The 27,726-nt window shown below is 36.8% G+C and overlaps 4 protein-coding genes, 2 long non-coding RNA genes and 3 other non-coding genes across 14 annotated transcripts; 5 read left to right on the top strand and 4 right to left on the bottom strand.

Annotated features, from left to right (window-relative positions):
* The first annotated feature begins 1,205 nt into the window (after positions 1-1,205).
* LOC140774305 (purple acid phosphatase 23) lies at positions 1,206-4,542 on the top strand. Of its 2 annotated transcripts, none has more exons than XM_073117246.1 (8): positions 1,206-1,606; positions 1,709-1,900; positions 2,295-2,631; positions 2,777-2,994; positions 3,099-3,289; positions 3,388-3,669; positions 3,846-3,988; positions 4,133-4,540. In XM_073117246.1, exons 1-8 carry the CDS (start codon positions 1,348-1,350, stop codon positions 4,257-4,259), a joined length of 1,749 nt encoding a protein of 582 aa, XP_072973347.1. In that variant the 5' UTR covers positions 1,206-1,347; the 3' UTR covers positions 4,260-4,540. The 2 variants fall into 2 exon arrangements, with proteins under 2 accessions (XP_072973347.1, XP_072973355.1); XM_073117254.1 differs by having other exon boundaries at positions 1,348-1,606; positions 1,672-1,900; positions 4,133-4,542.
* An 854-nt stretch (positions 4,543-5,396) lies between these two features.
* On the top strand, positions 5,397-8,180 carry LOC140777527 (uncharacterized). 2 transcript variants are annotated; one of them, XR_012107035.1, is made up of 3 exons: positions 5,405-5,682; positions 5,948-6,716; positions 8,166-8,180. It is a non-coding gene; the product is annotated as an uncharacterized lncRNA (long non-coding RNA). The 2 variants fall into 2 exon arrangements; XR_012107033.1 differs by lacking the exon at positions 8,166-8,180 and having other exon boundaries at positions 5,397-5,682; positions 5,948-6,117.
* A 1,464-nt stretch (positions 8,181-9,644) lies between these two features.
* LOC140777518 (wall-associated receptor kinase 5-like) lies at positions 9,645-12,961 on the top strand. Its single transcript, XM_073121682.1, has 3 exons — positions 9,645-11,294; positions 11,368-11,535; positions 11,613-12,961. The coding sequence occupies exons 1-3, from the start codon at positions 10,382-10,384 to the stop codon at positions 12,785-12,787; spliced, it is 2,256 nt and encodes a 751-aa protein (XP_072977783.1). The 5' UTR covers positions 9,645-10,381; the 3' UTR covers positions 12,788-12,961.
* A 470-nt stretch (positions 12,962-13,431) lies between these two features.
* LOC140775632 (uncharacterized) lies at positions 13,432-17,266 on the bottom strand. 3 transcript variants are annotated; one of them, XM_073119016.1, is made up of 9 exons: positions 17,174-17,266; positions 16,794-16,860; positions 16,402-16,467; positions 15,865-15,958; positions 15,642-15,758; positions 15,130-15,230; positions 14,343-14,417; positions 14,180-14,272; positions 13,432-13,925 (listed from the first exon to the last, which is right to left on the bottom strand). In XM_073119016.1, the coding sequence occupies exons 1-9, from the start codon at positions 17,185-17,187 to the stop codon at positions 13,638-13,640; spliced, it is 915 nt and encodes a 304-aa protein (XP_072975117.1). In that variant the 5' UTR covers positions 17,188-17,266; the 3' UTR covers positions 13,432-13,637. The 3 variants fall into 3 exon arrangements, 2 of the variants coding, with proteins under 2 accessions (XP_072975117.1, XP_072975124.1); XR_012106791.1 differs by having other exon boundaries at positions 13,786-13,925; positions 14,180-14,268; XM_073119023.1 differs by lacking the exon at positions 16,794-16,860 and having other exon boundaries at positions 17,174-17,252.
* Positions 17,267-17,799: 533 nt separating this feature from the next.
* On the top strand, positions 17,800-17,883 carry TRNAY-GUA (transfer RNA tyrosine (anticodon GUA)). Its single transcript is given in 2 exon segments — positions 17,800-17,836; positions 17,848-17,883. It is a non-coding gene; the product is annotated as a tRNA-Tyr (tRNA).
* Positions 17,884-20,688: 2,805 nt separating this feature from the next.
* Positions 20,689-22,115, top strand: LOC140775311 (transcription repressor MYB4-like). The gene is made up of 3 exons (XM_073118534.1): positions 20,689-20,990; positions 21,112-21,241; positions 21,427-22,115. Exons 1-3 carry the CDS (start codon positions 20,855-20,857, stop codon positions 22,049-22,051), a joined length of 891 nt encoding a protein of 296 aa, XP_072974635.1. The 5' UTR covers positions 20,689-20,854; the 3' UTR covers positions 22,052-22,115.
* Positions 22,116-22,477: 362 nt separating this feature from the next.
* LOC140775713 (uncharacterized) lies at positions 22,478-27,100 on the bottom strand. Of its 2 annotated transcripts, XR_012106792.1 has the most exons (4): positions 25,494-25,585; positions 25,259-25,400; positions 24,489-24,657; positions 22,478-22,719 (listed from the first exon to the last, which is right to left on the bottom strand). It is a non-coding gene; the product is annotated as an uncharacterized lncRNA (long non-coding RNA). The 2 variants fall into 2 exon arrangements; XR_012106793.1 differs by lacking the exons at positions 25,259-25,400; positions 25,494-25,585 and adding an exon at positions 27,019-27,100.
* On the bottom strand, positions 25,482-25,584 carry LOC140777741 (U6 spliceosomal RNA). Its single transcript, XR_012107077.1, has one exon. It is a non-coding gene; the product is annotated as a U6 spliceosomal RNA (small nuclear RNA).
* Positions 27,007-27,109, bottom strand: LOC140777736 (U6 spliceosomal RNA). The gene has a single exon (XR_012107076.1). It is a non-coding gene; the product is annotated as a U6 spliceosomal RNA (small nuclear RNA).
* Positions 27,110-27,726: the final 617 nt, after the last annotated feature.

Genomic DNA, 27,726 nt, shown 5'->3' with positions numbered 1-27,726 from the left:
ATCTGATTCCCTTCCCGAACGGGTACAGGGTACTTCCCAGCTTAAAGAGCCTGACAAGGAAATCTCTACCGACCATCGGACGGCTAAGACAGCACGTTGTTTCACTTAATGGACGGTGCGAGATGGATCGTCAGTGTACTTCTTAGGACGAGCCCGAAGCCCACCATGATATTAATTCCTTTGACCTGTAAACGCCGTTGTGATTAAATCATTCGGTCGGAGAATTTTGGATTTAACACCCTATGTTTCGTAAGATATTTATAGCACACCCCTGGGCAAGTTAGTCCAGTAGGAGGCCCAAGAGGTGGGGATTCTTAATTTGAATGGGATCACTAGTGAGGCCCAAGAAGAGCCCAAACAGAAATATAGAACAGGTGACCCGTTTTGCTTTGCATTAGAATGCCAAAATCAGGGGTGGTGAGATTTTTTTTGACTCAACCTGATAATTCGTTAAAAATCCGATGAATTTAAACAGATTTGAGTTTAACATTAATAATATTCAAGTTACAAAAAGATTGAATCAGATTTCTCAATTATTAAATACGTCATATTTATGCTTATTATTTCAACTCTTTTATAACAAAAACATAATAACTCCACTCAAATAACTTATTTATCACTTATAATATAAAAAAATTTTAATCAAAACTTGAATAATTTACATGAAAATGAATAACATAAAATCATACCCCATCCTTTTATCGCTATACTTGTTATCTTTCTTTCATTAAAATAATAGTGGTCGTAATCTTCATGTATGCACGTACTTTTGCATATCACCCCCCTACATTATAAATTTTTTGGCCACGTCTGAAAACAGACTGCTAGATCACACGCTAAGTTGGTCGAGCCTCCAAAAAAAGGTATCCACGTATACATTCCTTATCCAACTTGCTTAATCCTCGTATACAAAAAGGTATCCTCGTCGTTGATCATCTTCTTCACGGTGATCAAAGCCATGGCGTCACTGTTAACATAATTTATTAAATATTCAAGGGTGTATCTGTCTAATTCTTACCAAACTATGTTATTCTCGTTTGTTAAGAATTATTATTCTATGACATGTCAACTTAGCAGCCTTACATTTCGAATAAATTTTCTATTCTCGTCTCTGATAACATGTTGAGAATAAGGCACGTACTTCGTAATAAAACGAAGTCCACTATTCGTCCGCTTTAACCAACTTATTCGCATGTGCTCGATTTATGCGTCGTCATGGACAGTGTCAACGTCGTCTTCGTCGTTGCGTCGCCTCCGTCTACCGTGCTATACGAGAGTATATTCTCACTTCGTCCGGAGAATAAACTCTTTTAAACAGTAGAATATCTCCAGTGTCCGTCGTTGACAATGACGCGCTCTATTCGCGTCCTCTTCTTCCTCCTCCTCGTCCTCTTGCGGATCTCCTCGGTGAAGCCGATCCCTACGACCCTCGACGGCCCCTTCCTGCCGGAGACGCGGCGGCTCGACCCCTCTCTCCGCAGGGGCAGCGATGACGTCCCCCTCGACGACCCCCGCCTCGCGAAGAAGGTCAAATCGCCCTTCCCGGAGCAGATCGCCATCGCCGCCTCCTTCTCCCCCACGTCGATCTGGGTTTCTTGGATCACAGGTGCGGCTGTCTATCTTTCGATTCGATTAGGATTTTTTTTTTTTAATGTTTTGTTTTGGATCTAGGGTTTTACTGGAGATTTTAATTTCGATTTGGGAGCAGGTGATGCTAAGATCGGATCAAATGTGACGCCTTTGGATCCGTCGACGGTGGGGAGCGAGGTGTGGTATGGAGAAGAGAGTGGAAAGTATCCATTCGTGAAGAGAGGGAAGGCGGAAGTTTACAGCCAACTGTATCCTTTCGAGGGTTTATTAAATTATACTTCAGGGATTATTCACCATGTCAGAATTGATGGTAAGAAATTTAACGACTTTTCTTACATATATCCTTTCATCATTTTGATATGGTCAACAACGTTTTTAACCTAAATGCATGAAACCTGATAGTATCCTTAGAAGAAATTGACTGGATTTAAAAAGACCGAGGTTATGTATTTTAAATGAATGCTAAGATGCTTCATTAATTTAACAACTACTCTAAAAACTTAAAATATTAAAGAACAACTGTTTCTATATGTTATATTTAACAAATATCTAGTCATGGTAACTGAAAGGGGGGTGAGTTTGGCCTGCTCTAATTCCCAATCCTTAATAAGGTCAACCACATTTTTCACCTTGAGTGCTTGAAAGTTGAAACCTGGTACTATCCCCCGTCCAATTTTTGTGAATTATTTTGGTACATTTTGTAGGCCTCGATCCTGGAAAAAGATACTACTACAAATGTGGGGATAGCTCCTTGATGGCCTTGAGTGAAGAGCATTCGTTTGAGACATTGCCCTCCTCTTCAGCGAACAATTTCCCTCATAGGATTGCAGTTCTTGGGGATCTAGGTCTCACCAGCAACTCTACAACTACCATTGATCACTTAACTCAAAACGACCCTACTATAATTTTGATGGTGGGAGACATGAGCTATGCAAATCAATACTTGACCACAGGTGGCAATGGAACTTCTTGCTTCTCATGTTCGTTCCCTAATGCGCCCATTAGAGAGACTTACCAACCACGCTGGGATGCGTGGGGAAGGTATATTTATCTTTATATTATTCTCTAACAACTTGAGCTTTTAGATTAATTAGTTATATAATATAATATATAATACAAATTTGTTTATAAATTGTCATTTTTCTTGATGTTGGTATACAAATCCTTGTCATTTATTTGGATGTAGATTCATGGAACCCCTGACATCGAAGATTCCGATGATGGTGATCGAGGGGAATCACGAAATCGAGCCGCAAGTCGGCGGTGCAACTTTTGCATCTTACTTGTCTCGTTTTTCTGTTCCTTCAAAAGAGTGTGGATCCAATAGCAGCTTCTATTACTCATTCAATGCTGGCGGAGTGCATTTTATCATGCTGGGTTCATACGTTGATTACAACCAGACAAGTACCTTGTTCTTACTCCTTAAGTTTTATTCTGTTGCTTTAAATCTTCACAACTATTCTTTGTGCTTCTTGCTGTAATAACTATATTACAGTGTATTAATGCAGGTGCTCAATATTCTTGGCTTAAAGTAGACTTACACCAGGTTGATCGCCAAGTGACCCCTTGGATTATAGCTGCTTGGCATTCACCCTGGTATAATAGCTATTCATCACATTATCAGGAATTTGAGTGTATGAGACTGGAAATGGAAGAGCTTTTATACCAGTATGGTGTTGATATTGTCTTTAATGGTCATGTAAGAACTTGAACTCTATTCATCATATGGATAATTATCTCAAACTATATGTCTAGTCCATCTATAGACATGGCTAATTTACTCAAAAAATTTAACAGGTTCATGCTTACGAGAGGATGAATAGAGTGTTTAACTATACATTGGATCCTTGTGGGCCAGTTTATATAACTGTGGGGGATGGTGGAAATATTGAGAAAATTGACGTCGACTATGCAGATGATCCTGGAAAGTGTCCTTCAGAAAGTGACAATATTCCAGAATTTGGAGGAGTCTGCCACTTAAACTTCTCATCAGGTCCTGCCAAGGGAAAATTTTGTTGGACTCAGCAACCAGAGTGGAGTGCATTTAGAGAGAGCAGTTTCGGACATGGAATTCTTGAGGTTCATAACTCTACCCTCATTTCAGAAGAGACTACTTCCAGACATAAATTTTAGAAGAGCAGAAAACCTTATCGTTACACCTAGTGACACACCTCGAATGTTACAGATACTAATGAGTTATAATATTTACAGAGCGTGATACACATTTCTTATTCATTTTTGGTTCTCTTGAACAGGCTATCAATTCAACATTTGCCTTGTGGACATGGCATCATAATCAGAATTTATATGGAGAAAACAGCACAGGAGATCAAATATACATAGTACGACAACCTGAGAAGTGCTTGTCGGATGTTGGAAAAGTTACTTCAAACAATAGGTGAGGCAATTAAGATCTTTTAGTCATTGCATAAAAAACTCACCAATTAATGGTAAGTTGCATATGGTTCTTAATCTACTAGTTTAGATAGAGAAATGACGATATAATTTAAATTTCTTACAACATTTTATGTTTCTATGACAGCTTTCCTGCTCAACGCTCTCCATCAAATGGATGCGAGTTACGAGGTGTTCAAAGAAGTTGGTTCTTCAGCATTATTGTACTTGGATCAATGAGTGTCTTCCTGGGGTTCCGATTGCACGTCCATTAACTACGAGGAGCAGCGAGAATATTTTCTTCATTTTGTTACGATTTATCAACGACTACAAGCTGGATTCAAACAGTGGTGGAGCCAAGCAATAATAAGATCTTATTCTATTCTTCCAAGATGAACAGCAACAATAAGTAGAACTTTGATTGACTTTTTATTTTATTTTTGGCAGCATTATAAATTATGTGATATTTAAATGTCAGTGGTCCTGCTGTGTTGTGTATCCCAATCATCAATAACATTATAGAGTACCTCAGGATCCTTATCAAAGGCCTTAATAGTACTATTACTCTTGCTCTTAAGGCTCATAGGGTTGTCAAAATTATTTATATACTATACTATGTATAATTTATAATTATTAGATTTTGATCCAATGAATCGGCTCATTAAACTTGAATGAACTCATTTAAGATTTAAATTGAGCTTGATTTATTTAAAATTTGTATGGGCTCGTTTATGGTTCGAGCTAAAATTAGGCTTTAGCTTGGTCTTAGCTCGAATGTAGATGAGCCGGACCTAAACTATATTTTAGAATTTAAATTCATTTTTAGTTGAGCTTGCTTAGAAGCCAACTCGACAAGACTAAAAGTAATACACTTCTTGCAATAGGATATAGTGTGACAAGTCCGAATCACAAGAGAATTCAAAATCAAAATCAAAATCATAATCTGCATAGAAAAACCCTCCAAAGATAGATAGTTTACACTTAAAAGCTCCTTTTTTATAAATCATTATCTCGTGAGATGTACTCCACCAAACACTACTAATATCCAACGATTAAACTCGGAAGCAGCATTTTTGTTTTCATTTTTTTAAGATTAATTATACTTAACTCTTTCAAACTATTATCATTTTTTAAAATCGTTACTATATAAGCCTCTCAAAAAAAAAATACCACTTAAATCCTAAACTAAGAGATTTATATAGATTTTTTTTTTTTTTTTTTTTTTTTGGCTTAAACGATTTATGTGGGTATTAAAAAAATTTGCTTTGGGTATATGACAAAGGATGACGATAGTTTAGAAGTGGTAAGTATAAATATTATTTTTTAAGAGAGCACTAGATTTATTTATTTATTTATTTATTTATTTTGTGAGAGAAAGCCAATTAGCATTTATACCATAAGCAACCTATTGCCAAAAATATAAAAGAAACTGTCTACAAAATAAAGAGAGAGAGAGAGAGAGAAGCCGATTAGCGAGAGAGATGAAGACTCCGACGAACGCCTATTTGTTGGAGCAGCAGGACATGGAGGAGGAGCAGGTCGGCATGGAAGTCGACGACGCCGACCCAACCGACATCCTCGATTTCGACAAGCAGCACGTCCCCCTCGACGCCGACTTCTTCAACTCCTTCGAGGACGACTTCGACGACGCCGACATCGCTTGATTCCCTCCTCCCAAATCCCCAGCACCCTTCCATGGTACGACCACCGCCCTCATCCTTTCCTCTCCCAGATCTAGGGTTGGGTTTCCTCCACTCCGTCCCCAAAAGTTAGGGTTTCCAAGACCCTTCTTCTTCGATCGGTTTGATGATTGTGTTTATGTATTTATTTGCTGTTAAAATTTTCAAATAATCCAATAAAAATGGTAGTTATAAAAGATTTTTTTTTAATCCCTCTTCCAACCCCATTAATTTGAATCCAAGTTATAGTGCATGACCTTGTGCTTGTTTACTTTCGATGGCAGGGATGAATATCTCATCTGGGTTGTCTTGAAGGGGGGCATCTATCTTTGTATCAGGTTAATGAGTTCGAGATGTATCAGTTTGAATTTGCCATTACTTAGTATATGCTAACATTTTGGACTGCAGTTTATAATAGTAGAAGAATGGGAAAGAAGTTCAGTTGTGTTGTTCACCATTGTTGCATTTGGAATTTGTACTTGAGATTTTATAATCTACTAAGATCTAATTGTGATGGTGTCCTTGTCCTACATAGGGATAAACACATCTATCAAAAGTTGTCTCAAACTTAGTGAAGTCATATATTTCAACACCAGTATACATAAATTGGAAAACAGAACTTAAGGTTCACGAGATAAATATAGTCGTCACTAGTTGGACACCAGTAGATTAAAGAAGATAATCTCGTTCGATTTTGACATTCATGACATCCTATCCTGCATGGATCCTAGAGCTTCATGAAACATGCATTGCTTTTATGTGTGTCATCAAGTCTCGCTTCGAGCCTGATCTCGAAATTGAAGCGAAGCTTTGTCTGGTCTCGGGATAGATTGCCTACAGAACTGATTGCAGGAAAATTGCAATGGAGCAGAACATTATTATCATCAACAGGGGCGAGGAGGAGATGAATAGAAAAGAGGGGGGAAGAGAGAAAGGGAGGGTAATGGAGGGGAGAGGAGACAAGCTGCTGGCGGTGGCGCCGCCCGAAGACCCAAGAGTCAAAACCCTAGCAGAACTGATGGCTAAGGCCAGTGGTTGAGAAACTGTGCGCAGGTATTAATGATGCTATTATTTGTTATTTGCTCCTTATAGAATTGCAAAAGAGAAAGTACATTAGAGAAAAAGATGAGTAGTCCAAGCAAAATGGAGGCTATTTTCCATCAAAGTTAAAAAGAAAAAGAACAAAAACAGATGCTAAACATAACATGAAGAAATGATGTCAAGACAACAGCAAGAAAGTAATTGTCATTTTCAATTTTTCATACTGTTCTCCAGTTACTTAAGTTACTTAGAAAATCGAAAGGACTTGTTCTTTTTCCCTTCTGACCTTTGAGATAAGATTTTGTGATTGATTTTTTAAGAAAAGGATAACATTTTGTGATTCTAATTTACATTATAATGATGGTGGAGATGTTGATGATAATCTTTTGCATCTGACATGCATTAGGAGTCAGTATTTGAATCAATATTAGAATTAAATCTAGATTAGAAAACAAATATAGTGTGACTTGCTCAAAATTAGGCAAAACATGACTAAGCGCCTGGGAATTTTAGAGTAATATATTTTACACTCTTATGGTTAAGTCAAATTTATGAAGTCTCTCCCTAAACTTTTATTTATGTACCTTAAATATTTTATGGTGTTTAATCTATGTGAAATTGTTAGTTTTTTAATCAAAACTAACATGAAATAATTTTGTATTAAAATTATTAATTGTTTTTAACTTGTCTGCCCTTTTACATTATCTCATTATGGAATTTTTACAATATTTGACATTAAAAATAAGAAAGATTGAGAATATAAATCTTGTTATGGATTGAGCTTTCAGTATTTATTCGCAGCCCAGCCTGCCTTGGGTGTAATGGCCTGAGCATAACGGGTCTTGCTGTAACAATTATGATATTGTAATAAGCTTAGTGCAATGGGTCTTCCACGAAGATAATTTGGTTATCTTTCTTAGTGGTATTTAATAAATTAAATATCTAATGTCCTCTTAAAAAATTATAGGAATGTGGGGGCGTAATGTGTCGAGCCTAGGTAAGCTAGGTCTAATAATTATGTTACTATGAATAAGTATGTTAACGGTAATTATTAATTTTTAAAAATATGATAATTTTATTGTATATTTTTATGTGCGATAAGATTTTATGTAATTTGGTACATGACTTATCTTATGCAGATATTTAATCAAAATATATGTAAGTTAGTCTTTGGTCTTACAATATATTTAGGAATACTTAATTAATTCATAAATAAGTATGTTTATGCATGACCCAAATGCCACCTTAGTTTAGAAATTTTTAGCATCAGTTAGGCTTGAAACTAATTTCAATCTAAGTTTGAAGAGGAGCTCTGCTGGATGGGATAGGATCTGAGCTTGAAGCCCTTTAATTTGGGATAAGTCTTCGACTATTCTAATAATTTTAAGGCTCAGGGTTCGAATCCCAGCTTACTCACTAGACACAAATCTTGTGATGGTAATCATGGTATAAAACAAGCAGGGAGGGGAACGAAGGAAGCAAAGGTGGAAGTCTGGAACTTCATCTCCTGGAAGAATCAAGTGGTCCATTTCTCCTCTCAACTTTTTTCGTACTTAGATTCCTACTGATTGAAATACTAAATAGGTGGGCTTTACTTTTTGTATAAAAAAAAGAAGCAAGAAAAGCTACGGAGGGAATGATTGATGAGATATTGCGCATTAAAGTACTTCAGATTAAGATAGATTTAGTGGGTGGTTCTCCACCAAATATTCCATTATAATGTTTATTCCAGGAAAGGGCATGTAATTATTCCTCGTATACTATGCCATATATCAGCCACTTTGATGCTTCTCTACTCCATATGCTTCTCTACTGATTTAAAATTAAGACTAATTAATTAAATTTGAAGCTTAGCTTAGGTACTTTATTTCAGAGGAGTGTTTCGTTTCAAAAGCCAAAACCTATCTGATCTTGTCCAAGTGAACCTGGGTAGAGATGACGAGAGACATTTTTGCAAAGAGACGACGGGTTTGGACCCGTCAGAGGCTATATCCGTGTCATTTATCCCTATGAGATATACACTACAAAATATAATGTAGACGGAAGGGATGTAATGAAATTATTTGATTATAAATTTTCATAGAAAATGATCTATTTTATATGATTACGATTGATGGATTCTGTGTATAAAGGAAGGGGTTAATATTTATTCCATTCCGTTGAAGATGACACAGCAATAAAATGCAGCTCTCATGCTTGGATGGACTGAGCATGAAAGACAATGGAGGTTGGACGGAGGCACCTCTTACCAGTGGGGAGTGAGTTGTTTATTCTGGCGATTAGGCGGATATTCGGAATAAAGATGTGTTATAACTTAAAAGTAGAATAATTAAATTTTGGAATAAAGATGTTTAACAGTATATAAAATAAAGCTAGTATGTCAACAAATCCTCTAGTTTTTTTTTTTAAATATAATTTTATCATTCATGAGTTCGAAGGCTAAATTTGAATTGGACAAATGGGCAACCCTTCCTAGATACAGAGTCACTTAAGCTCCACTGAGTTTTAAGCTGTCTAATTTAGATTTCAAGTCATATACGTTGTTGAACAATTGTTTCGAATCAAACACCGCTGAAACATTTTCTAAGCTATTGTGTTGCCAAAGCTATTCCTCCAACTTAACTGCAATGCCGAGCCATCAATCGAATCGAGCCAAGCCACCAAACCGCTAACCACCAAATAATTTCTCTATAATATTATTTGGAATTGGAGTTGAACTCATGACCTCTTTGGTTATGAGCAAGATATCTAACAACTCTAGATCAATTGGTAGTAAAAAAAGTTGTCAGTGCCACTTGATGTAATGGTTGAGCTTCCAATATAATACGTGCAGAGATATCAGTTATTTACTAGTGGATTTCTAAGAATTATATATTAGTAATTTTTTTAAGATTAGAGACATACATTAATATAATTTTTTTATAAATAAGTATCTCTTATCGTCACCTTAAATTAGCCAAAAACTCGAAAAGGAGTCTTAATATTGCTGTAATCTTTAAACGACGTGCAGCATGCAGTCAGCTTAAACTTTAAGCTAAAGTCGTTTGAAGACTTAGCAGCAACTTTCAAGTGGCTGAAACTTTATCCACCTTACTAACCACAACCTCACAATACAAAGTTGCACATTTTCTAGATTTCTCTCTTCTATGCAGAAACAAAACAATACATATAGTTTCAACTCACCATTAAAATTATTATGTTTTAGTAAAATAGTACAAAATTTTAAAAAATATATATAAATGTTAGGGTTAATATGCAGCAGAATTTTAAGATGTCTATAGTTTGAATCCGTTGAATTTAGTTCAGTTTCTAACTCTTGTATCAAAAACAATTTAGTCGTCACCTATTTATCCTACGATTAATACCTACAAAGTTTTATGGCACATGCGACGACTAGTTGACTTGCGATGATGTTAGTTTAAGAAGTGCATAGCTTCTTGAACAGGTACGTATACAACGAAGAGGTTTATAAATCATGATTGCCATTTCCATGTTCAAGAATCCAGACATCGTTGACTGGCTGTTTGTCTGTCTGTTTGTTTGTTTGTTTGTTTGTTTATGATGTAAGCTCCACAAGGGTCAAAACAAGGTAGGTGGGTGAATTTTAACCGAATAGTAACCACCACTTCTACTATAATACATCGATCCCACTAGTCTTTGAGGAGAGCATAGATAGCATGCAGCGAGAGTTCCAAATGCAACACCAAGTGATGGTCATGAAACTGCACGTATTGATAGTGTTGCTGCTTGGCGTTGCCTCGGCCGCGAACATATCACTGCCAGGCTGCCGAGATAAGTGCGGCGACGTGAGCGTACCTCACCCTTTCGGCATCGGCGACGGATGCTATGTCGAGGGCTTGAACGTCTCCTGCAACGACTCTTTTTCCCCTCCTAGAGCTTTCATAAATCCTGACATCAATACCCAGATGCAGGTCTTGGAGATATCCTTGGTGCCGGCCAATGTGCGCGTTCTCTTGGAGGACGCCGCGTACGATTGCTATGCCGGGAACAACAATACTGATTGGTCCGACATGGTGATCAACATCTCGGCCACGGCATACCTGTTTTCCGACACGCGCAACGTGTTAACAGCAATCGGTTGCGCAACCGTCGGCTACATCGAAGGTCAGAATGGGGATGATATTTACGGGTCCGGGTGCTCGTCGAGATGCAAGAAGCTGGACAGCGTCGCCAGTGGCGGCTTATGTACGAGGAAGGGCTGCTGCCAGACCAACATCACCACGGGTCTCGACTATTTCTATGTGACTTTGGGGAATTTAAACCACACCGACGTTTGGACATACAGTCCTTGTAGCTTCGGCATGCTGGTCGAGAAGGGGTGGTACAATTTCAGTGTGAATGATCTCCCGGGACAGGATTTCTTAAACAACAGAGTTAAGAAAACAGGGTACCCGGTAATGCTCGACTGGGTCATCCCCAATGCATCCTGCCCGGAGGCAAAACGCCGACCGGACTATCCTTGCCGCAGTGCAAACAGCGTCTGCCAGAACTCGACCAGACCTCAAGGATATACTTGCAAATGCGCACAAGGTTACGAGGGCAACCCATTCATGGTCAATGGATGCCAAGGTTAATATAATTACACTTCATCTTTCTTGTACTGTAACTAAAGTTATTTCTTTTAACCTAAATGGGATGGCAGATATTGACGAGTGCGCGCCGAAGGGAGACAACAGAACTTGCTTTTGGGAGTGCACAAACCTTGAAGGGGGCTACAGCTGCACTTGCCCGAGAGGAACGAAGGGGAATGCTGACGAGAGACACGGTTGCCATAAAGATGACAAAATGGATTTCCTCAAACCCGTTATAGGTAACAAACAAGACGTCTTTAATTACGTACGGGTTTTTTGGTTTTCTTCTTCCTCCCTCATGTACTATGATGAACAGGCGGCGGCATTGGCATCTTCTTCTTAGTAGCTACCTGTTTTTTGGCATACTTGGGATTTGAAAAGAATAAGCTTAGTAGAACCAAAAGGAAGTTCTTTGAACAGAACGGTGGTCTTCTTTTGCAACAAGAGATGATCAACTCGCACAATCCTACCACCTTCAGGATATATACGCGTGAAGAACTTACGAAAGCTACCAACAACTTCGACAAAACCTCCATCATCGGACGTGGTGGCCAGGGCATCGTTTATGGAGGTGTTTTAGAAGACAAAAGAACGGTGGCTGTTAAGAAGTCGAGGATCATGGATGAGAGCCGACTTAAGGAGTACACACGGGAGACGCTTATACTTTCCCAGATCAACCATAAGAATGTGGTTAAACTTTTGGGTTGTTGTTTAGAGGTCGAAGTTCCTATGTTGGTCTATGAGTTTATATCAAATCGCACCCTCTTTCACCATCTTCATGATGTGAATGTAAAATGGCCCATGCCTTTGGATACGCGTCTAAAGATCGCCATAGAGTCAGCACAAGCATTGGCTTATCTTCACTCATGGGCTTCCCCTCCTATTCTTCACGGAGATGTCAAGTCCGCAAACATACTACTAGATGAGCAATTAACTGCAAAGGTGTCAGACTTTGGAACTGCAAAGCTTGCTCCCACGGATGAAACTCAATTAGCTACATTAGTGCAAGGGACATGCGGTTACTTAGATCCAGAGTACATGCAGACATGCCAGTTGACGGATAAAAGCGACGTCTATAGCTTTGCAGTGGTTCTATTAGAGCTTCTCACTGGAAAACGAGCGCTTTACTTTGAGGGATCAGAGGAAGAGAGAAGCCTCGTCTTCTATTTCAATTCAGCAATGAGGGAGGGTAAGTTATTCGAGATTCTGGACGACCAGGTTAAGCATGAAGGAGATGCGGAATTGTTTCAAGAGATTGCAGAGCTTATCGATCGGTGTCTGAGCTTTAAAGGTGTGGAAAGGCCAACAATGAAGGAAGTCGCCGAAGTACTTGAGAGGCTGCGAAGGTTGGAGCAGAGCTTATGGTCGCAGCCAAATTCAGAGGAGATGGATTGTGAACTCGGTGAAACATCAAGCTTTACTGCAGCAGATACTACTGGCAATCATACTATGGAAGGCAATGCCATTGTAACTATTGGAGAAGGGCGTTGATATATAGTTGCATCATTTCCAACGTACTCCAAGCGTTTAGGGAAACAAGTATATATCTCCTAGTATCAGTTACGATTAAGGTTTTTTAGTTGTGGTCGGGGTGCTGTTTTCTACATGCATTGTAGTGCTAAACTAAATCTCTCCAGTTAAACCTATGTATATGTTTTAATAAAGCTGTGAAGTTGTTCTTTTTGACTGTGTTCTAGATAGAGAAGGGATAAATTTTGTACAAGTTGTGTAAGCGGAGAATATAGTTGGGGCTATAAGAGTGTTTAAAAACACCATTGACTCGTAGCCCAATATGCAACTCGATCAAATAGAGCTAAATGTCGACTCGGGCCCGCTTCAGTCCCAGCTCTGTCTAATTAATGAGAGACCAATTATATAATCTGGTTCCTGATTTTAGTCTATTTTATTTCTAATAAAATTCAAAATCGAATGACTAAGACCATCTGTAATTGGCCACCTAACAATATAAGCATGAATTAGATCGGGTCAGAAGAAACTTAAACCCCAAACCCTGTCCAAAACTAGTGTACGAATGAATCGAGTAAGACTTGTTCAAACTCGTGCTCCAGTTATTTTTATATTAGGCTAAGCCTGATCCAGTCCATGAGCACCGTTCCATGCTGTTGCCCGTACCATATCAGTATATCACCATAGATTCATATACTCAAATATTATCGTATATTCAAACTTCTCAGATAGCATCAAAGAAGCAGAGAGGAGCACTTTATGCCGACTTTACTAATGTTCCGAAACGGCGGCTGTGAGATCAGAGTTCATTCATTCCATGGATCCATTCCATTATGATAGTCAGGATTGACACAATGAACAACTTCCATGTATTTTATGTTATCTTAACGTCACGTAGAAGCCTTGCAACCATAGCTCCACATCTTCTAATTTCCCAATCATCAAGCTCCTTTTTTTCTAAATCAACAAGATTTCCATTACATATTGTCTTGGCTGCGGCGTTCTCCCCTTCTACTGCCTTGCAGCTCTCATCGTCCTCATCACTTCCATGACCAGAAGTTGATATCTCACTTGCAGTGCATGCATCATCTTTGCATTTTGATCGGACTTTTGACTCCATCATGAATAATTGTATACTGGGATGTTGATACTTACTGTCCATCTGCAACATAATGAGAAACAAAGGCAAAAGATTTTTTTTTTTAAAACTCCCATAAGATTTCAAAAGGTCAAAATTTTAAAGTCATTAAAGATGTGTTTTTTTTTAAACTGGTAAAACTGCAGGGTGTATATAAAACCAAAGAACTAACAACAAAACCAGATGCACACTACTTCACCAGAAGCAACATTGTCTTATTTTTCAGAAACCTTTTCAAGCAAAGGCTAAAATAAGTGTAATTTGAGTTGGAGATGTACCTTTGATTTTGGAATGCTCTTCACTATGAAATTTTTCTTCCACATTTGAATCATTTGTTCATGGACTATGGTGGAACGGATCTCATAACCTAACTAAGGTAGAAATAGTAATTATAATATCATCAAAACTATTCCAATCTTGATAAAATGTGTACTCTATTACCAATATCATCGTTCTAGGTCCTGATAATGCCAAAATTGTCTGCATCAGTGGCTCCAATAGATGCTCTGCATAAACCTTCAACATAAAAAGAAAGTCTCACATAGGTTCCAAATGAGAAATGATTATGTTATGTAGAAATGGCAGGACAAATGTTTTGATTTCTGCAAGTTGCTCCCAACCCCACGCATCACTAGAATGCTTGAGAGCTTGAATTTCAATGCACTGTTTGCAAGCTAGAAGGTTAAGGCGTTACAAATAGGAAAAGATTTGAGTATTATACCAAAGCTTTTCAGAGAAGACCAGGAAGTCTACTAACTCAATTGTGAAAAGATTGTTGGATAGCAAATTATGACTACATCAAATTCGTAAAAGGAGTCTATAGTCTGTCATACCATATAATAGTCCTCGGACAATAGTGTACCAATTGATAGTTGCTACCAGCCAGCACCAAACCAGTTTTCCAAGTCAACATGGGCATTCCTACTATAGTCTAATTTGAAAGATTCAATTTAATTGACCCAGGGACATTGAATGACCTTCTAAACTTGATAGGAAGCAAAATGTAAATTTGACAACGAATGGAATAATCACCATGAAATTAAAAGTCACAAAAGGAAATTTTCTGACTTAGGGAGAGCACTGACTAGCTCTGGGATTGAAATACTAAAGAATAAATATATAGAGGAACTAATTGCTATGCTCACAAGATATTGAAGTTGTAGATGGTTAGGCAAGAATCTTTGAAACCTGGTTAGTCAACAGTTAAAATGTACTGCCAGTGACTTACAACGTCAGTTCCGATGATGTAATCAAATGGAGGACCAACAGCTTTTATGTGCTCCTGATTTCCCCAGTCCAACTCTGCAACCTCAATTGAGCCAATGGAAGCTACAAACATGTAGAAGAGGACCTACTTTTTATTCAACAGTAAAATAATGTAAACCCATAATATCATTATATTATTTTTTCCCCAATAGTAAATCAAATAGTATAAATACCCAAGATAGAGAAAGCAATACATATCAACGTTGTTTTTAGTTGCTTCAAAAGATGTCTTAGCAAGGTACTATGATTATGATTGAGCTCAGTTTAATTATAAACAAGCAATCCAAAGTGGACATGGTCTAATTTCAAGGTAATTCCTAGGCATGTGTTGAGCAGTGGAGGCAATGCATGAAAAATATTAGATAGGACAGGGAATATAACAATGTAAATTTGAAGAAAGTTACATCAAAACATAGAGATCAGGAAAAGATAACTGATCTTACATAAATCCATCGAAAACGATTTACAAACAACCTGAATCAGGAGTTGCCTGCAGGATCCAGGAAGTATTACGCTCAACATTTCTCATAAGCAATGGCAGAACCTCAACTTGGTCTGTTGTGATTACTTCACATCCTAGCAGCGCCATTCCTATAGATAACAAGACATTACTGTCTAAAATTGAAATAGAAATGTTGACACTATTCATCAATTTCTTCTAATGGTTAGCAAATCAAATATGGTACAAAGGGCTCACCTAGCCCAGCTAAACCACAACCAGCTCCTAATTCTATCACACGTTTTCCTTTCAATTTAGATGGGCAAAACCTTCCTTTTCTGGAATTCTTTTCCTGTATTAACACAGACAAATCAAATTAGCACAAAGTATACTGCATGGTCATGTATAAATCAGGAAACTAGTGCTTATAGTTTGAGAAGGTCAGATCTGTATCACCCTTTGCCCAAAGATCTCTCTAACCACATTTTCAAAACATACTTGAAGTAGGACCAGTTGTTTAAAATTTGAACACACTTGAAGAAAGAATTAGAAGACCAAGGACAAAGTCTTGCACCAATATGATCCCCTGTATTAGTAGCTAGTGTAGGGGCTGGATCAAAGGAGATGTAAAGGTATTCCACTTTCTATATAATTTCCTTTGTGTTTTCCTGCCCTCACTGAGAACTGCATCTTCTTCTTGAACTAATTAGATTTTCCATTTCAACAATTGCCATCATATTTTTGTAACTCTGAATTATATCAAAAGAACAATCAACAACTTTCAAGTCATTTTACCAGAAATTTGACAAACACCATCGATGCATCCCAAACTGTAGTCCCAAGATGCTTAGAGTTCGGATCCTGCCGTTACGACATAGATTAGTATAACTAGACAACATCTATTTGCAGCATAAAAAATTTACTCCATATGTGCTAGGATTGCAAATACAGATATCTAAAGAATATCAAATACATCAACAAGAATATTAGATACACTAACTTGGGTGATAAGAACTATTACTTCACCGGAGATTATTGCAAGGTAAGGTGATCAAATGCATTGAAAAGTTTTAATTAGAAGATAGAATCTCTAGAAAAGATTATCTATATACTGAAATATTGGATCTTTTAGCACGAATTGCTAAGATGGTTCAGCTCAATCTGGTAAGCTTGCTAAAATTTTTTACCTGAGATATGTGCAGTTTGTGCCCTAAAAGTTCAAGTGTAACAGCCGATGTGCTAGGAGAATTCAATCTGGAAAAAAAAAATTACCAAATAGACAAATTTAAAAATATGTATAATATTATCATGAAATCACTCTCCATGCTTCACCAACATAACCACGCCATTCATCTAAAGCAATTCTAAGTAGAACAAATGGATCAAGTAAACAGTAGAAAAGAAGTCTATCCATACTCCTGCTAATTAAACTCTAAGCAACAACTCGATTTATGCAAATTACCAGCACAAACAAAACCTAAACGCTAAATTCCAGTTCCAGAACCGCTCATATCTCAACCAAATCTTACAATCCAAGACTAGTTCCAGAAGTATCGTGCAGTACTACCTCGTGTCCTCCATTCGACGTCGAGGGTTTCCGCCGCACTCCAGCAATCCTGGCTTCCGAACCGGTAAAAGGGAGAAGGGCTTCGCTGACGACGCTATAATCGATCCAACTTCTTAACTGGGCCAAGCAAAAAAATCTTAAATCTGCCTCGGGATTCGGAAACCCAACCCAAACCGTAGAACGACATCGAACACCAAAAAAACTTAGCCCAAGCCCACTAGTTTAGGCCCAATTTGAGATGGGAATTGGGCCTAGTTTGCTTATATATATAAAGATTTTGCACAGTAACCAATACATTATATGAATATTATATATTTAATAAATATAATAAAAACTATGATATTATGAAATAAAATTAATGGCAATTATATATATAAACTTTTCTATGATTTTTTATTTCCTTAGTGAAAGGAGTGGGATTGAACCTGAGCCTGAAGCCCTTCGATTTGGTGTAATTCTTTTACTATTCCATTAATTTGGGCTAAGGCTCAGAGTACGATCACAGCTTACAAATCTCCCGATGGGATTAATTATTATGGGCTTATGACAGAACGGGGAGGGGAATTTAAATTACAACTCATGTCATTTTATGATCAACTAAAAGAGATGCAGAGAATCTATCGAAACCGACCTTAGCTCAGTTGGTAGAGCGGAGGACTGTAGTGTGCTCAGTAATCCTTAGGTCGCTGGTTCGAATCCGGCAGGTCGGATGTCTCTATTTTACTTTGGTTAACTTTTTAAAAATATTATTTTTTTTGTTGTTTTTATTTCCGTAGCGTACGTATATTTATCGTTCAAACTCTTTATACAATTTCTCCATTTATTTTAAAAGATATTATGGTCATATTTTAAGTAAAATACACTATCAAATGATAGATATTTACTGAACTATAATAAAGATAAAATATAGGGTGTTTTTTAACAAAGTTTTATTTGGACTAATTGAGGTAATTATTTATTTTGGCAAGACGACTAAAATTAACGTGTAAAAAAGAAAAATTTACGCCATCCGTTTCCGAAGGTCTCAGGAGCGCCCCGAATCCCGAGGCGGGTGGACGCACGTACTGACGTCACCTTCCTTCGGTGATACGCATTCCCTTTTCCTCTTTACTTTATTGCATGAGATCTCTCTTTTCGCCAACCTTGGATCTCGCTGACACTGACGTTACCTCTGACGTGGCGTCATTTTTACTGGCTGCGGGCCCCAGCAGGTAGACCTCCGTCCTCCGTCCTTTACTGCATAAAAACTCGGCATAACTATAAGCTAAATAAGAGGAGTTATCCGACCTTATCCACGATGAGTTATCTTGACTCTATTTTACCTACGGTTATCTTTGTTAATTAAAAGAATAAAAGGTAGTTATCCGAGTTAGTATATAATATTAGTATTAGGACAAAGATGCAAAAAGTGGGATGATTGCCTACTGCCCTAGAAAAAAAAACCTTAAACTTACCCTTCACATTTTCCTTGAAGAAAAATTATCCTAGTTTATATATATATAAGCTAGGTTTCACTAGCATAGCAATATTAATTACAAAGGTAGCCTGTGTTTATTCCTAATATAAACTAGATATATTATAGATAAGCCTATAAAAGATATATATTTACGTGACGTTTGATGGATGTGATGCTTATTATAGTTGAGTTCTATACTTAGGTCACCTTATTTATGTTGATATATAGAATCTAGCAGGTGGGAGCTTAAAAAAATGAGTGTCCCATCAACACAACTCATCTTAGATGTCCATCTCTATTTATGTATATTTCTCTTGACAAATGCATCCAATTAGTATATCTTTTGATGCATGGTCATGGCCTTTTACTGGTTCATGCAGTCTGTATCACCCACAAGTAATGGTTAAATTTTGTACTCGCTTTGAATCTTCTAACACTATATGAATATATTACTAAGTCTCTGCCTTCCTAGCTACACATGAACAGGAGGCTATTATAATATTATATTTATATATAAATATCTCCATATGATATTATTATTATATATTGAGGAAAAATTTATATTTTATGTTCTTATTATTAACGTGAATGCAACAGCCTGACGATTACTTTTAATATTAATAAAAAAAGACTTAAATACTTTTTTTTGTTTTGCAACATTTTGTTTTAATCCTTCTTAGTAATGTGTGTGTCATAAATATGTGAAAAATAATTATGTTCTTTTAGAAAAATTAAGTATATGTCATGCAATAAAATATTATTATTAAATTCATAAAATATATATGTAAGTTATCTCAGAGGTAAAATTATGATCTAGAAACGTATGTGTATAATTGAGTTTGAATACTGAACATGATTAGAAATTCCTAATCAAGTTCGGGGATCGAGTAGCCTTGAACTTAAAACAAACATCACCTTAAACATTTCAAATCTTATATATATATATATATATATAAAAGATTGATGACAAAAGGATTAATTTTCTGATAGTTTTAACAGAAAATTTAGAATTAAAAAACAATAGTTGCACATAGAACAGACTTAGTGATGATGATAAGAGTTCTCGCTACCATTTAAAATGACAACCGACTTAGGATTCACATGGCGATCGAGTGCATGCATGTATTATTTGAAGTGATGTGCATTAAAAGGAATTATATATATACAGCTTGGATGGATGGATGGATGGTTTTGCATGTATAATTGAGTTGCATGGGAGTAGGATATAATTAGTAGTTAGGTTGTCACAATCCGTCTTCTTCTCCTTGATGGATTCAAGGTTTGGATATCAATGATTGAATTCTTATGAGATACATGGAAGCTTATTATGCCTACGTATTATTTGTTATAAGCAACGTAAGAGAAGTATTTAATAGGTACAAGTGGGATTTATTGGTTCCAAACTATGCCATTATATATTACACCTTTGACTTTTAATACATTGTTGGATTTATGTTCACCTCCAAGACTAGTATTTTCTTACTGATTAAGTTATAGTCTAATGGGCCACCTAGGGGATGAGTTGGTCTCTCTATATACAACTCTTGCATGATTGAGTCCAAGGAGTCTTCAAGGAAAATGAACAAATTATAAGATACTTATATATCATATTATCTTAGGGCTCATGTTGCATTTTTTATTTTATTTTTCTATAGAGAAAACGCCCTATATTTAATCTTTATAATTAGTTTTCATAACGTTTGGTTACGGTAACGAAAGTTACATCGATCCTAACAGAAATTTGTATGCTGAGATTTGGAACTGGGAAGGTTTCCACTAATTAAAAGACGAATCCTATCCCTTTCACTTTGTTAGTTGCCTCACATTTTAACTATTTTAATTCTATAGCCAGAGTAGAGAGGTACAAGTACTCGGGGCCTCCAAGAGTGTAGGGATTTGTTTAGTTACACATGATATATAGAGAGTCTAGGTTAGCTCCAAGACTGAGATCTGTGGCCCAACCGAGAGGCTAAAGCTGATTGAAACCAGACGAGCTATACTCTCTCTCTCTCTCTCTCTCTCTCTCTCTCTCTCTCTCTCTGTGTAACATTAAAAATTTCCTATCTTTTTAAATATACCTATGAGTTGTCCTCCTAGCTTCTTCTTCTTCCTTTTCTTCTTCTTCCTATCTCTAGCTACATTTCTTGTATCCAAAGAGCTAGTGTCTCCTTCAAAGGGCCTAATAAAAGCCAAAAGGACCGGAGGAAGGGGAGAGAGATAGAGAGATGGGGAGGGCTCCATGCTGTGATAAGGCTAATGTGAAAAAAGGACCTTGGTCTCCAGAGGAAGATAGAAAGCTCAAGGATTACATAGAGAAGCACGGCACTGGTAGCAATTGGATTGCCCTCCCTCACAAAGCTGGTAAGAGATTCTTCATGAGAGAGAGAGAGAGAGAGAGAGAGAGAGAGAGAGAGGTTTGTTTCTATGTATGTTACATAAATATTGATAGACATATATAAATGGATTGTGTTTTTCTTAACAGGATTAAAGAGATGTGGGAAGAGTTGCAGGCTAAGATGGCTGAACTATCTGAGGCCCAACATAAAGCATGGCGACTTCTCTGATGACGAGGATAGGATCATCCTCAATCTCTTTTCTAGCATAGGAAGCAGGTGGAGTGACTTTATACACACACACACATTTATATATGCCACTTTATTTCCCTTCTGGGATGATGATCATCTTACTTCATTTGGTCTTGTCCATGCATATCAATATACATGCCAATTAATGCACCCATTATATGGAAGCAGAAGATTAATTTTCTAGTGCTTATATATGTATGAATTTAGTGCAGGTGGTCTATCATAGCATCACAGCTTCCAGGGAGAACTGACAATGATATCAAGAACTACTGGAACACAAAGCTGAAGAAGAAGCTCATGGGCTTCCCCCAAAGCCAGAGAAAGCCATCTCAGCAGCAGCAGCAGCAGCAGCAGCAGATCAAGCCACAGCTCTTCCCATCTCCTCTTCAGACCACTACTGCTACATTCTCATCGCCACTAGGCCTTGAAGGAATCCTAATTCCACCATATGTTATGAATTCTAACACCTCCATTCTTTCTTCTACGCCTTTAATCCAGGGAAAAGATGATCAAAGTGGCACTAGTACTATTCTCACGTTTGGGGGTGAGCAAAGCTGCAGCTCATCTGATCTTGGGAGGGATATGGACTATGAGCTGTGTAACAATGTTTGTGAGCAAATAGGGTTTGAGAGCTATCTATTTGGAGGAGGAATGGAAGATACTCAGAAGCTAATACTTGGTGATGGTGGTGGTGGAGGAGGAGAGATTTCGTTTGAAAATTACAACTATGAGCTAGAGACTAAGCCTATGGTTGGTTCAAATAGCAATGTTGGACTCCTCATTGATGGCCCAAGCAGTGCATGCCTCAAGAGCCAAGGGAGGTTCTTGTACTTCTGACAGTTCTGTGTGTGTTTGTGTGTCTAAATGTTTGTTGAAAAGACCATATTATGACAACATTGGCTAAAAGCCTAAAAGAGAGAGTGTGCGTGTTGCCTTTTCTTGTGTGCCTTTCCCTTGTAAAATGATATGTTTGGTTTGTGGTACAGTCCTTTCTTCTTAGCATTCAAACTTATTGAAGTGTTTTGTGCTTTCAGAAGTCAGAAAGGCAGCAGTACTAGACTGCTAGTAGTGATCTCTCTGATATGCACAAAGGGTCATGATATGTATCTTGATTTATAGCGCAAAAAACTATGTAAAAGATAATCCTTTTAAACGATAACAAATATTCTACAAGGAAAAAAAAAAGATATATGTTTTCCTGGTTAAAATGATGGGCTAAAACATATACAAACTTTGATTAATGAATTTGTCTAATATAAATACAACAAGAAGCGTTCAGATCTAAAATGTGTTAAGCATTGAAATATAATTGCTCAACAAAAAAATTGTTACATATAATCTAATTAGTATTCGCAAGCCAATTAGCCGCTTGATTACACCGATAATATATAACATAAGGAATCATGGTAAGTAATTTTTGCCCATCTTTGGTCATGAGAAGTCCATGATCCACGAGCAGTACTCCCTTTGTATAGTAAGAGTGAGGGCTTGAGAACTTCTAGATTCTGTGCCAAGTAGCTAAATGAGATTAGTTAATATTTACGAAATTCATAGATAGTAAATAAAAAATCAGCTGAGATGTATGATCAAATTTGATTAGTTCAATAAAGTGGAAAAAAATTGAAAATACTGCAAAACGAAAAACCATTCTGAATTTTCGTGCAAATGGAATTATAATGAATTTTGTTTGTTCTAGATATTGCTGCATGGATACATATATCTTCATACATATATATATATATATATAAATATATGCATTCATATTCACATGGAGTGGATGGGGGTCAGCTTCACCGCAGGAAACGTGTCGTGTCGTGATATATATATATATATATATATACTATAATTTGGCACTAAGTTTTGAGCTGAGATACCAAATGGGTTTGTTTGAATATTCCAGTTCGAGTCTGTTAGCTACCAATAATCCCCAAAGTATGTGCATTAATAAGAAACAAGAGGGATGTCAGTCACAGTTCTCAAGGCACAACAAATCCCTATACAAAGGATAGTTTTGGTTTCTAATGAGTATACAAAGGAAGGATAGTTTTGGTTTCTAATGAGTTGCTACTTGTATATCTATCTATCTATCTATCTATCTATCTACCTATAGTGCATAAATGCATATACTTTTGAATATTACAAAAGTACTATTAAAAGAGACCATGTTTGACTCTCACTTATTTGCATGGATTTGGTCAAGTACGGGCTGCAACAAAATTTCATATGCAGATTATTATTGAGCTCAGATTAATTATAAACAAGCAATTCAAAGTTTGACATGGTCTAATTTCAAGGTAACCCAAAGGCAAGTGTCGAACAGTAAGTTTAAGCTTGATTTATTAATTCCAACTTAAACCAAGGCCGGCAGAAGGTGTCCTTTAAATAAATAGACTCATCTTTTACATAAACATAAGCACAATATGCAAGGGAAGAGATTCAAACAGAGATTAGTTTCTTTGCTTCATCAGTACGCTGTAATTACAGCAAATAATTACCTAAGCAAGGAAGAAGATTTCAGAGTAATAGTTGAAGCTTGTATGACTACAGATCCATATGAAATAATCCCATTAGGGAAAAAGAAAATTAGATAGATATAAACCTTTAATAAGGTTAATGATAGGGGAATCCTCCCTGAAAATAATTCAGAATATCCAAATAGAAAAAAAAAAACTAAGCACAAAGGACATGAGATTCGAACTTGATTGGTTGCTGAGAAAACAATGTTAAGATAGGAGAATCCATTGACTTCACACAGTACTTTGTGCAGTGTGATTAGCTTGCTGCTTTGCCAGCTACTAAACCTAGGTGTTTTCTCTCTCTTGCTTGTTCCTCAACAGGACTCTGAGGCAGGTGCAAGCACCACTTCTTTTATACATAAATGTCTTTTCTAGTGATTGGCTTAAGTGCAATGTTTGCATTTATTAAGAGACTATGCTATCTAAATGATTAAGAGAAATTTAACTAGTGACCACGCTGTAAAAAAGTTGGCCAAAGTTTGGCAGGGACTTTATAGTTTCAGTGTAGTACTAGGACTCCTGGAAGGACTGTCTTAGGAAATTGAAGTACTTTGTGCCTCATCCTCAGTTTGTTGTTCTTTCTTTTGTGAGCATTACAGCTCAACTAAAGTCCTTTATAATTCAAAAGAGTCAAATTTATAAATAAGGAAGTCTTTTATGATATTAAAATCTGTCGCTTTTACATGCATCATGATTTATATAATAGAAAGATTTATATCAATATCTCGAATATTAGACTTAGACAAAGTCATGCATACCTATATTATGTGGGACTTGAAGAAAAAGACAATTTCTGGAGTTCAGCAAGCTCACTGTAAATTGAACTCATTGGAAACATGAGAAAAGCAACAACTCCTTTGATGAGCTTCTGTGTGCACAATGATTTTAGTTTGTCTCCATAAAAAAATCATCCCTTTCAAATCTCATCTGTATTTTAATGTCAAACAAAATTATCCTATCAGAAATTTACAGAGATAGAGCATTCAAATACTGAACTATTGCTGAAATAAAGAAAGAAGAGTTGCATAAAGGAAAGAGAAACAAGTAACATCCTAGCATACATTTTATCTGACTCAGGAGCTAATTTTAAGAGGTACTACACACGAACCCTAAACTCTAAAAGGGATCTTGGAAGAGAAAATAACAATTTAAAATAATGCTATTGGTCCATAGATCAGTAACAATGAGATAGTAACAGTACGTAGGCAAATTCATGCTATAAAACTACCACAGTAACTCGACGGTTGAATCTTATTAATTTATGACAGAGGTCATGATTTCAATTATCCCACAAACATTAGTATTAATATTTGTGAATTTCTAGGAGATGAAGTGTTCTTTCGCAAAGCTTGTCATTCTCCTAATCAAAGAAAATGAAATGAACGAAGTGGATTCAACATTTAACTCTTCCAATGTTTAACTGCTACTCCCGTTTAATGCATAATAAGAAATAGGCCCATCACTTAGCGGCATTTCCTCAAACATCTAATACGCATGAAAAGATCTAAGCAAGAAAACTGCACCTTACATGGTTTTATTGCAAGCAAATTCAAGGTTAGATTGGCACCGCCGCATATAATTTCATCCGATTCCGATAAACCAGACTGAATGCATGATTTGTAGTGTTTAATCAGAATTTGTAGCTCCAAATAACAAAACGAACTGAGACGCTGGATTATAAAAAAAAAAAACCTTAATATAATCGAAGAACTGAAAACAGAGATTGTAGAGGGAAACCCCGATAATTGAAAAAAAATTTGGACCATTTCTCGATTTGTGCGTGTCATCGTTGCGCAGGGGCCATGCTAATCTTCTCTGTATCGTTCCAATTTTATCGGATGTCCCCGAAGGGACAATAGTCTTCAGGCGACCTAAGTATATTACTACACGAATACTTTTCTCATCTTGCGATGTGGGACTATGTTTACTCAAGCGCTCCACTTGTAGCCCATGAATACGTCCTTATTGGGCCATCCTCGATGGCCCAAATAGAAGCCCACTAAGCTCGTTTTTCTTAGGTCATATGCATTTTAATGTCTTATATAATTATTTGGACTAATTTACTTTTTATACTTATGATTATTGGAAAGACGAGTAATATGGACATTTTGATAATTTACTATTGATTAGGATGACAACTCTTAACAAAATTCACTTTAATTATAGATACAGAGAGTGAAATAGTATAAAAAAATTATACTGAGGTAAAATAATTTTATGCTCAAGAACATAGTGCATTTAACCTTGTTCTTTTAACTTGCATGAATGCATCAGATTGAAAAATAAGTTGGACTAAATATTATCAATTTTATTTGGTTTTTATTATTTAATGTAGAGTGCCATACTTTAGAGAAGTATGTAATATGGGCTTATACGAGTAGCCCACATAAAAGGCCCAAGGAATTGGCCCATCATACATGATAACTTCAAAACTAGTAGTAACCTGAGAATTATTGAAGATAGGGAAAAGAACTTGTGGGTATTGAAGGTAAAGAAAAAAGAGCTGGAATTCGTTGAGTACCATAGCTTAGAACAAGGAATTATTTGTTCAATTCCTCTAAACAGTGTCACAACTTTGTTGGCTAGCATGACTTGTAATTAAAATAGAAAAAGCTTTCATTGTTACTGAAATAAAGAGATCTTTTTTTGGGTGCATGAAGTAGAGGAAAACAGTAAACATCTTGACATATTATCTTAAGTCAGAAGATGTTTCAAGAGGTTCTTCTATACACCAAGAATAAGAAAGGATTAGAAGAGAGAAAGATAACCATTCAAGATAATGTTATTGGTCACGAATTAATAACAGTGAGAGGGTACAGAGGTAAAAAGAATGCTATAAAACAAGTCGAAAGAAAAAAAAATTACTAGGAGATGAATCATCCTTCTGCAAAGCTTGCATTTCTCCTACTCAAAGAATATAGACAAAAGAGAATTCAGCATTTGTCTGTCTTCCAAAAACTCAGACTTTAACTACCCCTCCCTTTTAAAGCGTGTAATAAAACAGGGTCACTCAGAGGCATTTCCACAAACAGCTACCATGCGAGAAAGTATCTCAAGCTACGAAAGAGCAAATATTAAGAGAAAATATCTTCATTTGGTCTCTATAATTAGCTTCGATGGGTAATTTGTAGGGTTTAATCAAACTCTGCAGCTCCAAATAAGAAATAAGGCAGAGCCAAGATCAAAAATCTAATTAACCGAAGAACAGGAAGCAAAACGAAGAGGAAAAGGAACAAAAAAAAAACCTAATTTAATTAACTAATCGGCGAATTGGAAAAAAATTTGGACCATTTCTCGATTTGTGCGTGTCATCCTTGCGCAGGGGCCATGCTAATCTTCTCTGTATCGTTCCAATTTTATCGGATGTCCCCGAAGGGACGACTCTCTACGGAGGTCCAAGTCTATTAACGCTTGAATACTTTCTGATTTCCCGATGTGGGACTATCAAACAAAATTGGACCTCATAGCCCATAAACGAAAACTTATTGGGCCTTGACCCATCTTTTTCCTGACATACTATAATGTTGCAAAACTGATCATTGGATACCAGCGAATTTTTTTTCCTTTTTACCTATTATGCTCCCCTCTTGGCATACTCTGAAACCAAATATAAGCAGACACCACTGGACACCAATGGCATTCATCTCATATATGAGAATAAGAACAAGTTGATACCCGAAATAAATTCCTAGACTAACAGAGTTTGAGACTTGAGCTTCACATAGTGGTCCCAATTGCCATTGAGAGAGGCCACCCACATTGGACTTTGCCTGTCTGTGCCAAGAGAGGAAGATCTGATCATAGAATTAGGGCCATTTTGGTTGGTCAAGTATATCCATCACAACTTTAGTGCAACTTGGAGATATATAAAGTTGGCCTTTTAGATCAGAGAGCACCAGGAATAAGCTTAGCAAAACCCCCCCTTGTGACCCACCTCACATGGGACCATGGCCTTCCATAAGGGCACCATTCATTTGGTAGTTCCTAGGTCTCTTT

Source organism: Typha angustifolia, chromosome 2, assembly GCF_048772165.1.
Source record: "Typha angustifolia cultivar Huaian chromosome 2, ASM4877216v1, whole genome shotgun sequence".
Classification (NCBI taxonomy): Eukaryota; Viridiplantae; Streptophyta; class Magnoliopsida; order Poales; family Typhaceae; genus Typha; species Typha angustifolia.
The sequence above is the reverse complement of the archived record's forward strand: the minus strand, read 5'-3'. Positions and strand labels throughout refer to the sequence as shown.